General features: G+C 41.4%; 1 protein-coding gene across 2 annotated transcripts; it reads right to left on the bottom strand.

Moving 5' to 3' along the window:
• Positions 1-1,209: 1,209 nt before the first annotated feature.
• Positions 1,210-11,280, bottom strand: LOC115147101 (dolichol phosphate-mannose biosynthesis regulatory protein-like). 2 transcript variants are annotated; one of them, XM_029689107.2, is made up of 4 exons: positions 11,223-11,280; positions 10,675-10,764; positions 10,363-10,465; positions 1,210-3,375 (listed from the first exon to the last, which is right to left on the bottom strand). In XM_029689107.2, the coding sequence occupies exons 1-4, from the start codon at positions 11,223-11,225 to the stop codon at positions 3,320-3,322; spliced, it is 252 nt and encodes an 83-aa protein (XP_029544967.1). In that variant the 5' UTR covers positions 11,226-11,280; the 3' UTR covers positions 1,210-3,319. The 2 variants fall into 2 exon arrangements, with proteins under 2 accessions (XP_029544967.1, XP_029544966.1); XM_029689106.2 differs by lacking the exon at positions 11,223-11,280 and adding an exon at positions 11,081-11,149.
• Positions 11,281-14,012: the final 2,732 nt, after the last annotated feature.

Genomic DNA, 14,012 nt, shown 5'->3' with positions numbered 1-14,012 from the left:
ACTAGTTACTAAACAATTGATATTTATAATTCTTAGCAATATCATTAGAACTCAACAGACCTTTAAACAGTGTTGTAGTACTCTCGGTGTCGGATACATTTGTACTGGTTTTGACTCTGTCTCGGGACAGTGAGGACTCGTAATTTATTCCCGAAACCAGCGGAGTAAAAAACGAATTATCAGCTTCCATTCAGTCAGCGCATAAAACCGCTTCGCCAGGCCAAATATATACCTTTCTTGAAACATCTTAACAGCCTTTATATATATTATAGACATGTTTGCGCAGTGGCAAACCTATAGGCCTTCAGTGTGTGCCAGTTTCGTGATTCTGAAAGGACAGCAACCGCAATGCCAGCGCACTCATGTAGGATAGTGTACTTTTTATAAAACATCAAGGGCCAGTGGTGTATTGGAGGCTATATGCAGGTATAAACTGTATACCCAGTTATTGTTTTCAGTGGGCATTGCTTCACTTCTTAATCCCTACCGATGCGTTTCAAAGCAGTGTAGTGGAGGTATAAGGCTTATCAATTATGTAGTAAAATAGAGAAATCATGCACAAAGTAGACTACACAATCGCAAAGCAGGTTAAATATATGCACATGAGCCACACACAGCCTAGTTTCAGCGAAATATCATCTGCAGGCAGCAAGAGTGCAGCTGTCAACTGGTTTTTGCATGGAGCAGCTCACAGACATCGAAAGCCGGTAGGGTAGGAAAGACCTTTCATCCACTAGCGATTCTGGGGGAGGGGGGCAGTGCCCCTGTGACAACAATTTTGGACCCCCTTGTGGCCCCCCTAAATGTGGAGTATGAAATCATTTTTCCATGACTAATTTTTGCTATCGCTCTGTTTTTACATCCGTTATTAGACAGTATTAGACACTTCATGATGACTATGAACATGGCATTTTTCCTGCAATGCAGTGCTGAAAACGATATGACAACAACGTCTAATGTAACTGCCCCCCCAGTTGAAATGGTCTAGACCGCCACTGGTTTCATCTAATTATATGTACCAGTAAATGCTAACCAATGCAACAATAGGCATGCAAACCAGGTATTGAAAAAGGTTAGTGGGCTTTTTGTGACGTATGATTGTCCTGATGCACTGCATCAGGGGCATAGACATGGATGGGCCTGGGTGGACAGAAGCCCACCCACTGGGGAGCCAGGCCCTGACAGGCCCAGCCAATCAGATTGATGTGGTTTCAGCATTGTTGTGGACTTAGACCATCAATTTATTTATACATAAAAAATGTGATTTTGAGTGAAAATCCCAAAATGTGCAAGGGAAATGCATTACAAAAAGACATTTTCACACAGGGTGCCTTTCCTTTGTGAACTTTTTTGCCAAATTAGAGTATACCCACTTCTCCAGGCACCACTACACCACGGCATAGGCACAATGGAAAGACACCAGTCACACACAGTATGAGAGGGTGGCATGTAGCCTAGTGGTTCGAATGTTGGACTAGTAACCGAAAGGTTGCGAGATTGAATCCCCGAGCTGGCAAGGTACAAATCTGTCGTTCTGCCCCTGAACAAGGCAGTTAACCCACTGTTCCTAGGCAGTCATTGAAAATAAGAATTTGTCCTTAACTGACTTGCCTAGTTAACTGTTAAATAAAATGTTAAAGGATAAGCAGTCCATAAACCCAGACATAATAAGCCAGTAGGTCCCAGTCACAAGAATATAAAAACAACCATTAAGCATTTCCTATTTGAAATGTGCAACTATTACTTCCCTTTGCAAAAAACATTTCATGTTTGCATACAAAGTAACCAGTGACCTACAGTGGAACTGACAGCGTTTTAACTACTTCGCAGATATGAAACAGACCATCATAAAATCTGTCAAAAATATCAAATTCCCAGTTTATGCTACGAAACCATCTTTATAAGAGGTTTAAAAAATAGGTTCTATTTGACTCAACGTACCATGCCATACACTAAGGCATTGTTGGCTGAATAGATGGATGCAGTTCAATTCATGATTAATATAATTCACCAATACATTTATATGGCTATCAGATTGTACATCACAGCTGGCCTGGTACATTGTTCTGTGTCTCCATTCGGGATGTACGGTTTCAGTTTCAAAGACTCAATAATCTGGACAAAAACATACGAATGTAACTACGGCGAGGAATTTCAATACAATAAAACGAGCAAGGGCAATGACCACAAGTCAGTCATAGCGTGGCTAATAGGCTAGCATGTATCTTTACGTATCAAGTTAAAAACACAGTAACATTAGCTAGATAGCTAGCTGCTAGGAGTATGTCATATCATTGGAAGAGTAGGTGACTGACTGACTTTTTGCTTTCCCAATCTATATTGCTGTAGAATTTTCACAAATGCCTTAGTATACGGAATTCCCAAACATTCTAAGAATTTGTGAAAATGACCATATCTAAGTGGTCTCTTTTCAGGATACATTGTTTTTTAAAAGTGTCATATTCTTCCTGGGTGTGTATCTGAACAGATTTTAATCAAATGTAATGTTGCTAAAATGCTGTCAGTTCCACTTTAAAACACAACAATGTTTCACACACACACACACACAACAAGTTATTTTCAAAGAGATGGCTAACAGCAAGCACTGCAATAAAACACACAGTTCCACACACCAGATGATGATTATTTTTGACAGAATTACAATCATGGTCTTGAATTGGACTCGCATTCTTCTGGTCTCAGTCTTGGACCCCTTGTCTCCCTCCCGGTCTTGACTCGGTCTCAGTAGTCTCAAACACAGCACTGCCTTTAAGGGTGACCACTCCAATTGATCTTAAATTGAGATGTAAAACAGTGCCTGAAAACTAAGTCCAAGATGTGATGAAAAGGGATGCCAAAGTGAAACTTTGATCAGGTATAGTACACTCTACAAAATCAGCTAATCTTTATCCCCTCCACATTATGAAGCCAGGTTTGATCTAGTTTCTGACCACATACAGTAACAGTGAATACCGACTCATTGATTTTAATCTCTGGCAAAATGACAATGCACCTTGAGGACAAATATAGCATCCGGAGCCATGCATTGCCAACAGCAAGGTTAAGGATTTCACATAGTGGGTCTGAATGGAGATAAGGGATAGAAGGTTGTGGACAGCAGCTCTTCAAATCTTACGTCTTTCCAGTCATTAGATGTTTTCATCAGCTGTCCCAGAGAAGCAGTCCAGACTTTATTTTTAGTTTCTTCAGCTGAACTGTTGGAAAGATGTTGGAACCAGGGAGGTTCTATGGAAGCTAGAGTGGCTTCAGTTCTAGCTCTACATCCTCAACTGTCTAACCTCTGTGATTACCATCCCTCTTAGTCCACCTTCTTAGGCTTGCGATTCTTCCAGGTGACCACGCCAATGAAGGTACCTGAGGAGGAGAAGAACATGTCTGTTTAAGGAGAATAATATGTTCATTAAGGCCAGACTAAAATACAGTAGATGCCACACACAGAATCACCAATGTGTGTACTGCATATGGATCTGTAGTTAAAGTGGAAATGCCAGAATTTTAGAAACATTAAATCCCCCCCCCAAAAAAATGGTATTACATTTTCTGACAGGCGAGCACTTTAAAGTGGAAATAGAATGAAACAAACAGGCATTCTATTTTGGCTCTATAGACATCGATCAACAAGGCAACGTGTGCAAAAATAACGTTCACCGAGTTAAAACCCTCACACACGTTACTGTCAAGTTCAACACAACAAAAACAATATCTTTGGGCTACACTGCAAATGATACACTTTCTGCCTATGGACATCCATCTCCAATGTGCCAGCAAAAGTGAGAGAGGGAAAGTGTGTGGTGTTTCTTTCACCTCTATAGTGGCATCCAGCTTAAGCCAGGCCCTGAATCCACCTGTTTATTAACAAGCAACGCCTCATTTCTCACCTTATTCTCTCATTCTGAAAATTAACCACATACTGTAGAGGGAAAACATTGGTTAACAGATAGTGGTTAGTTCATTAGCTAGTTAACGTTTCACACAGATTGCCAGGGTTCAGTAAGCAACTAACACGTTAGAACTTGAACGGCAAGGAGTCGTATACCAGTTCATATTAAGTCAAATTATATTAGTCGCATGTGCCAAATGCAATGTGGTGTAGACCTTAGTGAAATGCTTACTTACGAGCCCCTAACCAACAGTGCAGTTTAAAAAATATACAGATAAGAATAAGAGATAAAAGTCATTAAAGAGCAGCAGTAAAAAATAATATATTCAGGGGGATACAGGTACAAGTCAATGTATTACAGGGGTACAGTAGTCAATGTGGAGGTTATATACAGGGGGTACAGGGGTGGATACCAGTACAGAGTCAATGTGGAGGCTATACCAGTACAGGTCAATATGGAGGCTATATACAGGGGGTACCAGTACAGAGTCAATGTGGAGGCTATATACAGGGGGTACCAGTACAGAGTCAATGTAGAGACTATATACAGGGGATACCAGTACAGAGTCAATGTGGAGGCTATATACAGGGGGCACCGGTACAGAGTCAATGTGGAGGCTATATACAGGGGGTCAATGTACTATATACAGGGGATACAGTAGAGTCAATATGGAGGCTATATACAGGGGCACCGGTACAGAGTCATTGTGGAGGCTATATACAGAGTCAGAGTCAATGTGGAGGCTATATACAGGGTGTTACGGTACAGAGTCAATGTGGAGGCTATATACAGGGTATTACGGTACAGGTCAATGTGGAGGCTATATACAGGGTGTTACGGTACAGAGTCAATGTGGAGGCTATATACAGGGGATACCATTACAGAGTCAATATGGAGACTATATACAGGGGGTACCAGAGTCAATATGGAGGCTATATACAGGGGTAGTCAGAGTCAATGTGGAGACTATATACAGGGTATTACGGTATAGAGTCAATGTGGAGACTATATACAGGGGTACTGGTACAGAGTCAATGTGGAGACTATATACAGGGGGTACCAGTACAGAGTCAATGTGGAGACTATATACAGGGTGTACCGGTACAGAGTCAATGTGGAGACTATATACAGGGTATTACGGTACAGAGTCAATGTGGAGGCTATATACAGGGGGTACTGGTACAGAGTCAATGTGGAGACTATATACAGGGGGTACCGGTACAGAGTCAATGTGGAGGCTATATACAGGGTATTACGGTATAGAGTCAATGTGGAGACTATATACAGGGGGTACCAGTACAGAGTCAATGTGGAGGCTATATACAGGGGGTACCAGTACAGAGTCAATGTGGAGACTATATACAGGGTGTACCAGTACAGAGTCAATGTGGAGGCTATATACAGGGGGATACCATTACAGAGTCAATGTGGAGGCTATATACAGGGGGTACCAGTACAGAGTCAATGTGAAGGCTATATACAGGGGGATACCATTACAGAGTCAATGTGGAGGCTATATACAGGGGGATACCATTACAGAGTCAATATGGAGGCTATATACAGGAGGTACCGGTACAGAGTCAATGTGGAGGCTATATACAGGGGGTACCAGTACAGAGTCAATGTGAAGGCTATATACAGGGGGATACCATTACAGAGTCAATGTGGAGGCTATATACAGGGGGTACCAGTACAGAGTCAATGTGGAGGCTATATACAGGGTGTACCGGTACAGAGTCAATGTGGAGACTATATACAGGGGGATACCATTACAGAGTCAATGTGGAGGCTATATACAGGGGATACCAGTACAGAGTCAATGTGGAGGCTATATACAGGGGGATACCATTACAGAGTCAATGTGGAGGCTATATACAGGGGGATACCATTACAGAGTCAATGTGGAGGCTATATACAGGGGGTACCAGTACAGAGTCAATGTGGAGGCTATATACAGGGGGTACCGGTACAGAGTCAATGTGGAGGCTATATACAGGGGGATACCATTACAGAGTCAATGTGGAGGCTATATACAGGGGGTACCAGTACAGAGTCAATGTGGAGGCTATATACAGGGGGTACCGGTACAGAGTCAATATGTGGGGGCACCGGTTAGTTGAGGTAGTATGTATAGATGACAACAGAGAGTGGCAGTGGTGTGTGTGGGGGGGCAATGCAAATAGTCTGGGTAGCAATTTGATTAGATGTTCACAAGTCTTATGGCTTGGGGGGGTAGAAGCTGTTTTAGAACAGATTTTTAGAAGCCTCTTGGACCCAGACTTGGTGCTCTGGCACCTCTTGCCGTGTGGGAGCAGAGAGAAAAGTCTATGACTAGGGTGGCTGGAGTCTGACAATTTTCAGGGCCTTCCTCTGACACAGCCTGGTATAGAGGTCCTGGATGGCAGGAAGCGTGGCCCCAGTGATGTACTGGGCCGTTCACACTACCCTCTGTAGTGCCTTGCAGTCGGAGGCCGAGCAGTTGCCATACCAGGCAGTGATGCAACCAGTCAGGATGCTCTCGATGTTGCAGCTGTAGAACCTTTTGAGGATCTGAGGACCCATGCCAAATCTTTTCAGTCACCTGAGGGGGAATAGGTTTTGTCATGCCTGCTTCACAACTGTCTTGGTGTGTTTGGTCCATGTTAGTTTGTGATGTGGACACCAAGGAACTTGAAGCGCTCAACCTGCTCCACTGCAGCCCAGTTAAAGAGAATGTGGGCGTGCTCTGTCCTCTTTTTCCTGTAGTCCACCATCATCTCCTTTTTCTTGATCACGTTGAGGGAGAGGTTGTTGTCCTGGCACCACACAGCCAGGTCTCTGACCTCCTCCCTATAGGCTGTCTCGTTGTTGTCGGTGATCAGGCCTACCACTGTTGTGTCATCAGCAACTTTAATGATGGTGTCGGAGTAGTGCCTGGCCGTGCAGTCATGAGTGAACAAGGAGTACAGGAGGGGGCTGAGCACACACCCCTGAGGGGTCCCTGTGTTGAGGACCAGCGTGGCGGCTGTGTTGTTACCTACCCTTACCACCTGGGGGCGGCCCGTCAGGAAGTCCAGGATCCAGTTGCAGAGGGTGGTGTTTAGTCCCAGGGTTCTGAGCTTATTGATGAGCATTGAGGGCACTATGGTGTTGAACACTGAGCTGTAGTCAATGAATAGCATTCTCACATAGGTGATCCTTTTGTTCAGGTGGGAAAAGGCAGTGTGGAGTGCAATAGAGTTTGCATCATCTGTGGATCTGTTGAGGCGGTAGGCAAATTGGAGAGGGTCTAGGGTTTCTGGGATAACGGTGTTGATGTGAGCCATGACCAGCCTTTCAAAGCATTTCATGGCTACAGATGTGAGTGCTACGGGGCCGGTAGTCATTTAGGCAGGTTACCTTAGTGTTCTTGGGCACAGGCACTGTGGTGGTCTGCTTAAAACATGTTGGTATTACAGACTCGGACAGGGAGAGGTTGAAAATGTCAGTGAAGACACTTGCTAGTTGGTCAGTGCATGCTAGCAGTACACGTCCTGGTAATCCATCTGGCCCTGCGGCCTTGTGAATGTTGACCCGTCTAAAGGTCTTACTCACATCGGCTGCGGAGAGCATGATCACACAGTCTTCCGGTACAGCTGGTGCTCTCATCCATGTTTCAGTGTTATTTCCCTCGAAGCGAGCATAAAGTAGTTTAGCTCATCCGGTAGGCTTGTGTCACTGGGTAGCTCGCGGCTGTTCTTCCCTTTGTAGTCTAATGGTTTGCAGGCCCTGTCACATCCGACGAGCGTCAGAGCCGGTGTAGTACGACTCGATCTTAGTCTTGTATTGACGCTTTGCCTGTTTGATGGTTTGTTGGAGGGCATAGAGGGATTTCTTATAAGCGAATTGGTTAGGTTACTAATGTTAGCTCATCTGATGTTGTAACGTTAGCTAGCTGTCTGACTATTAGCAAGCTAATTGTCACACCATAAACTTTTGATCAGACGAGTTGGCTAATTTTGCTCAACATTTCTCTGGCTAGTTAACAAAGAATTCAATCCAGCTAGCAAGATACTTAACAATGCTTGTTCCACCACACTATCTCCCTCACCTCAAACTTTCCAAATTCCAGTTGTTTTTCGGTTACAGCTCATGAAGTACGCTTTATCACCTTCTCACCCCCGTCTCCGTGGTCAGGCTTCTCACCTAACGTCACCTCTTCATTAATCGTTCAGGAGACACGCTGCTGCAACTGCCTTTCTACTCTATGCTGTCTTTCCTGTAACTAGCACATTGGTTGTCTCTTCTCTCTTCAGTCGCTTGCTGCACTGCATTCTTGCATTCTGCTGTTATGTGAACGATTGGCTGAGCCTTGGATACAGACAGTATTGCTCCAAACGCGCATCACTCGTTCGCTTACAGCCAGTAGTGATCCAAACCACCTCCCCTCCCAAACTTTTCTCATTGGATCTTTTATTTAACCAGGCAAGTCAGTTAAGAACAAATTCTTATTGTCAATGACGGCCTAGGAACAGTGATTTAACTGCCTGTTCAGGGGCAGAACGACAGATTTTGTACCTTGTCAGCTCGGGGGATTGAACTTGCAACCTTTCGGTTACTAGTCCGATGCTCTAACCGACTGCCGCCCCTACACGAATCACGAAGCTATGTCACCTATTTTGGATTCAAAACTACGAATTTCGCCGAAAGGGGAAATGCATCCCCTGTGCATCCCTGCTCATGAGAAATCATTAGATAAACCCTCTTAAACTGTTTCAGCTAGTTGGCCTTCAACATTGCACTGATAAACGATGGGGAATAGTAGCCTGCTCGTACTTCTGCAATGCATGCTTGTCAGAACCCACATTTTGACAACTGAATGAGAACTTGCCTACCCACCGATTTGATCTATGCCAAATAATTTTGATTGACAACTAAGATATGTTAACTGTGGATAAGTAATTCAAGTTCAGCATAGTTAGCTAGTTAGGAAAGTGATCTCTAGCTGTAGCCAACGAAAAACGGTATGATTGGGAAAAGTCGGTCACTCACCCACTCTTCCAACGACATGATATCCTCCCAGCAGCTAGCTAACTTTAGGCTCCGTATTTTTAGCATGCTACATAAATAGAGGCTGGGGGTGTCAAACTCAATTAGTGCATGAGCCAGATTTAAAAAAACAACAACGAATTTGTGAACCAGACTTAGCCATTTTTTTTTTATTTTTTACAAAATAAACAAAAAACTTAACTGGGAACCAACCACTGTATTATTTCGAAAAAAATATGGCCCTTTATAATGTCCACTTACGTACATAGGATACTGTATATAGCATTTTAACAATAAAACAAAAGAGATAAATACTATTTGTTCTGCCTTTGCTGCTATGCTTGCATAATATGCTGCGACCCTAATCAAAAGGCATTTAATAACAAGTTGTTGTAACAGTTAAACGTAAAACATGTTTATTTTATTTTTGTTGCACTGCATGGATCTCCGGTGTGGTTAAATGCAGCATTGCTGTATGGTGCACTCAAAATGTATTGTAGTTGAATAGCCAGCTTAGGCTACTGCTCTGATTTTGCTGTAATAGTCTTACATGTTCTTCCTTCGCATGGTGTTTTGTTGCAGGTTGTTTTTTTAGTTATTCATTGTCAAGCTTTAAAAAACGAAACCATACAGCAACAATTTAGTAGCATGTCTGTACTCGATCCCTCCACTGTGCGCTGTAAATGGAACACAAATGCAGCGCAATTGAAGTTGAATTCACCTATGCAACCACACCAGGCAGTAATTTCATAAAGTAGATGACTCATTTATACTCGCTGGTGCGTAATATTCAGACTGCGGGCCTTGTGTTTGACACGTGTGCTAGCCTCTTACCCACGTTATGACTGACTTTGCCCTTGCTAGTTTGATTGCACTGACATTCCCAGCCTTAGTTACAGTCGTCCATTGTTCCCCAAAAAATATTTCTGTAATTACAACTGAAACAGAGCATCCCGAATGGGTGGAGGCAGCAAACAATGTACCAGGCCAGCTGTGATTTACAACCTGATAGCAATATTTTTTTAGACTACCAAGAAATGTATTGATGAATTATATTAATCATGTATTGAACTGCATCCATCTATTTTGCCAACAATGCGTTACTGTATGTCATGGAATCTTGACTCAAATATAACCTCTTATTGAGTTGGTTTCAAAGCATAAACTGGGAATTTGATATTTTTTGACTGATATTATGTTTGTTTCATATTAGCATAGTAGTTAAAACACTGTCAGTACCACTTTAAGTTCTGGTGATTTGTAGACCACCAGATAGACATCACAGTAGCACCTAGCTCAGGGAGATCCTTGTGAACAAACAGAATGCCTTAGAATACATAGATCCTATGTCTATCCAGTTCTTTTGGATCTACAGGCAGGGAACAGGCAGGGAACAGGGAAGGGACCAAAACACTGGATTAGAACCCATCCAATGCAGCATTCCAGAACTCACCTACACTGAGCAGCAGTATCAATGCTGCGATCCCAGGTAGAATGACAGAATACTCCCGTTGAAGAAAATACTGGTGGGCCACATGATCGCTGTCCACAAACGGCTGGAAAAGGTACATGAACAGTCAAGTTAGTCAGTGGACACAAAAACGATTTCAGGCAACACGTTTAATTTGCAGATCTAATCTATAGCCTGGTCTCAGAATGGATTGTGCGGTCTTGGAAAACCATTGGTATGCCATGGCAGGTGTTGGCAAAACAGCACAAACAGATTTTGGACCAGAATAGCAGATCTAGGCTATAAATTACCTACCAGAATGATTACCCATATTGTGTAGTATGTAAACAACAGGAGGCTGAAGCCAACAAGGCCCATGCCAACTGCTTGGTCTGCCCCTGTGGCCTACAAGAAAGTAAGACCAAATGTACGAGGTTAAAAATATCTAAAAGCATCATATGAATAGCTATTATTACTAATAATAAGAACAGTTAGTACGCATGGCTAGACAGCTATACGTAGAAGATGATTCATATAGCTAACCAGATAAGCTAGCTAACACTACAAAGTTTAATTTGATAATCTGGCAAGGTGATAAATATGCCATGCATGACACAAAAAAAAGACAATAGTGTGATAGATTGCTGTAACTACCATACAGTACAGACAGGTTTGAGAGATTATCTAGGAAGCTAGCTAGCTAATTCAGTTTAACATACACCTTTTCTGGCTTTGACATGGTCTCGGGAGCTTCCCTAGCGACATTTACCAGCTAATCCGTATATAATTAAATATATTTGCGGATATAAATGAAAATGGCAGCATTATGCAGGGTAAATCACAACTTTGTGTATTTCTCTCACCATTTCTGACGTGTTGTTTCCGCGTATGAATCACTTCCGTAAACTGCGAGGTGACCCGGATGTGGAAGAACATATATATTTTTTTCATTGTCACGTGGCCATTACAGTGAAATACCTTTCTTGCATGCTCTTTCCCAACAATGCAGAAATCAATGTCAGTAGTACTATAACGAAAAGGTTAAGTAGAACAAAAACACATAATGAATAGAAATAAGATGACCACGAGAAAGTAAGTAAGCTATATACAGGGTCACGCTATATACATGGTTTTCTTGGGAGTTGTAGTTGTATTAAAAAGGTTTCCCACTCTTTGGTTGTATGCCAGCATCTATAAAGGTTTTCTGTACAAGTCAGGCAGACTAGAGCATCTTGCCAAATGGTGATTCAAATTGAAAATAATTATGTTATCATAATTTACAACTAGGCCTGCTACATACATAACTGTTCTTCCGTTTGTCAGTGGTGTAAAGTATTTAAGTAAAAATATTTAAATAAAAATACTTTAAAGTACTACATAAGTAGTTTTTGGGGGTATCTGGACTTTACTTTACTATTCATATTTTTGACAACTTTTACTTTTACTTCAATGCATTCCTAAAGAAAATGATGTACTTTTTACTCCATAAATTTTCCCTGACACACAAATGTACTTGTTACATTTTGAATGCTTAGCAGGACAGGAAAATGGTCCAATTCACGCACTTATCAAGAGAACATCGCTGGTCACCTCCTGCCTTTGATCTGGTAGACTCACTAAACACACATGCTTAGTTTGTAAATGATGTCAGTGTTAGAGTGTGCACCTGGCTATACATAAATAAAAAAAACATCTAGAAAATGTTGCTGTCTGATTTGCTTAATATAAGACATTTGAAATTATTTATACTTTTACTTTTGATACCTAAGTACATTTTAAACCAAATACTTTTAGAGTTTTACTCAAGTAGTATTTTACTGGGTGACTTTCACTTTTACTTGACTCATTTTTTATTACGGTATCTTTACTTTTACTCAAATATGACAATTGGGTAGTTTTTCCACCACTGCAAATACTTTTAGACTTTTACTCAAGTAATATTTTACTGGGTGACTTTCGCTTTTACTTGAGTAACTTTCTGTTAAGGTATCTTCACTTTTACTCAAGTGTGAAAATATGGGTACTTTTTCCACCCCACCACTGCCATTTGTCCATTGCTGTTGGGTTACCTCTCAAATTAGTAGGCCTACCCATAATAGAGTAATACCACCTAGGAATCTATTTCAACATCCTCTTTGGTAAATGTGAATGTGGCCACCCAACATCTTGTCATAGTTGTACCAGCTGGAGGATTCATGACCAGACATCTCGATCACATGTAAGTGATGGGTGTGTCCTTGAGATCCTAGTGTACACATGTAACTCAGACATATTTACACTACAAGATGGAGTCAGAGTAACAGCATGATCATCACCGAGGTATAGACTCCTATATGACATTCTGAGCTACATTGTATTATGGATGTGTAATAAATCAGGCCAAAAGTTTTTCAGATGCCCAACAATAATTTTATTTCCACAAAATATGACATTTACACTGTTCCACTAGACATTTACAATCTAAAATAGGAAACATTAGAATAGTGTGTAGAAATATAGTTCCAATTCATCATGCCACAGTGTACCTCCACATGTGAGTTTAAAGTGATAGAATAAATAGATTTTAGGAGAAAAAATGAAGATGAGAAAACTTTGGCGCAATCCTGTAAGTGTGTGTGTGTAAAATATCTCACAATAATTCTGGAAAATCTGAAAATAAATGTCATTTCAATAGTCAAGATAGTTGTCCAGACCTATGTGCTGTTATGAATCTTGGAATAGCATATCTGGTCCCCGTTCAATCATGGTTCCTCTACCTACTGAGCTGATGAGCCTCAGGAAAGGCCCGTGTGAGGTTTTGAACCATGAAAGTGATTTACAGTACTCCCCCTCTATCTTTCAGAGAGCAATCTCAGAGTGTTGACTGCCATCCTCTACCTACTGTACCAAGTTATTCAACCCACAACAAGGAGGGGATACTCTGGCAGATTTAAAATGCAATGACACATATCTGATGATGTGCTGCACCAGAGAAATCGCACCCTGTGTTGATTCATTCATATTTCAAATATGCAGGATAAAATCCTTGGCGCTCCATTCATGGCAGCAGAACCTCATGTTAACATGGTTCTACTCTGGTTACAAACAGTCAAGTACGTAGGAAAACAGAACCCAGACAACACAAGGAATATACAACAAGCCCTCTTGTACACATAAAATCAGTAGCAGGAGAATCAGAAACAATCAATTATTTTAACTCTAGAGAAGACCAAAACAAAATTGTATACTAGATTTTTTAGTGTTACAAAGAAGAGCACAGGTTTTTCAATACATCTCTGCTGCATACAAAAAGTAAACCAGCCAGCTGGTTTGGAAATACAAACAACTAAAATATGAATTAAGTGTTTGACATTAGAACTATTATCAGTTTATCATTAATACAAATTATCATTATACCACCTCAGAGACAGTGTAATGTAATGAGAGGCAGAGTGAAAGAAAGATAGTAGTTTTGTTGTAAAAGCCCCTGTTAAAATACACAGATTCAGTGTCTTACTTACAAAGGGGCAAAAAAGTATTTAGTCAGCCACCAATTGTGCAAGTTCTTCCACTTAAAAATATGAGAGAGGCCTGTAATTTTCATCATAGGTACACTTCAACTATGACAGACAAAATGAGAAAAAAAAATCCAGAACATCACATTGTAGGATTTT

This window comes from Oncorhynchus nerka, linkage group LG19, assembly GCF_034236695.1.
Source record: "Oncorhynchus nerka isolate Pitt River linkage group LG19, Oner_Uvic_2.0, whole genome shotgun sequence".
Taxonomy (NCBI): Eukaryota; Metazoa; Chordata; class Actinopteri; order Salmoniformes; family Salmonidae; genus Oncorhynchus; species Oncorhynchus nerka.
The sequence above is the reverse complement of the archived record's forward strand: the minus strand, read 5'-3'. Positions and strand labels throughout refer to the sequence as shown.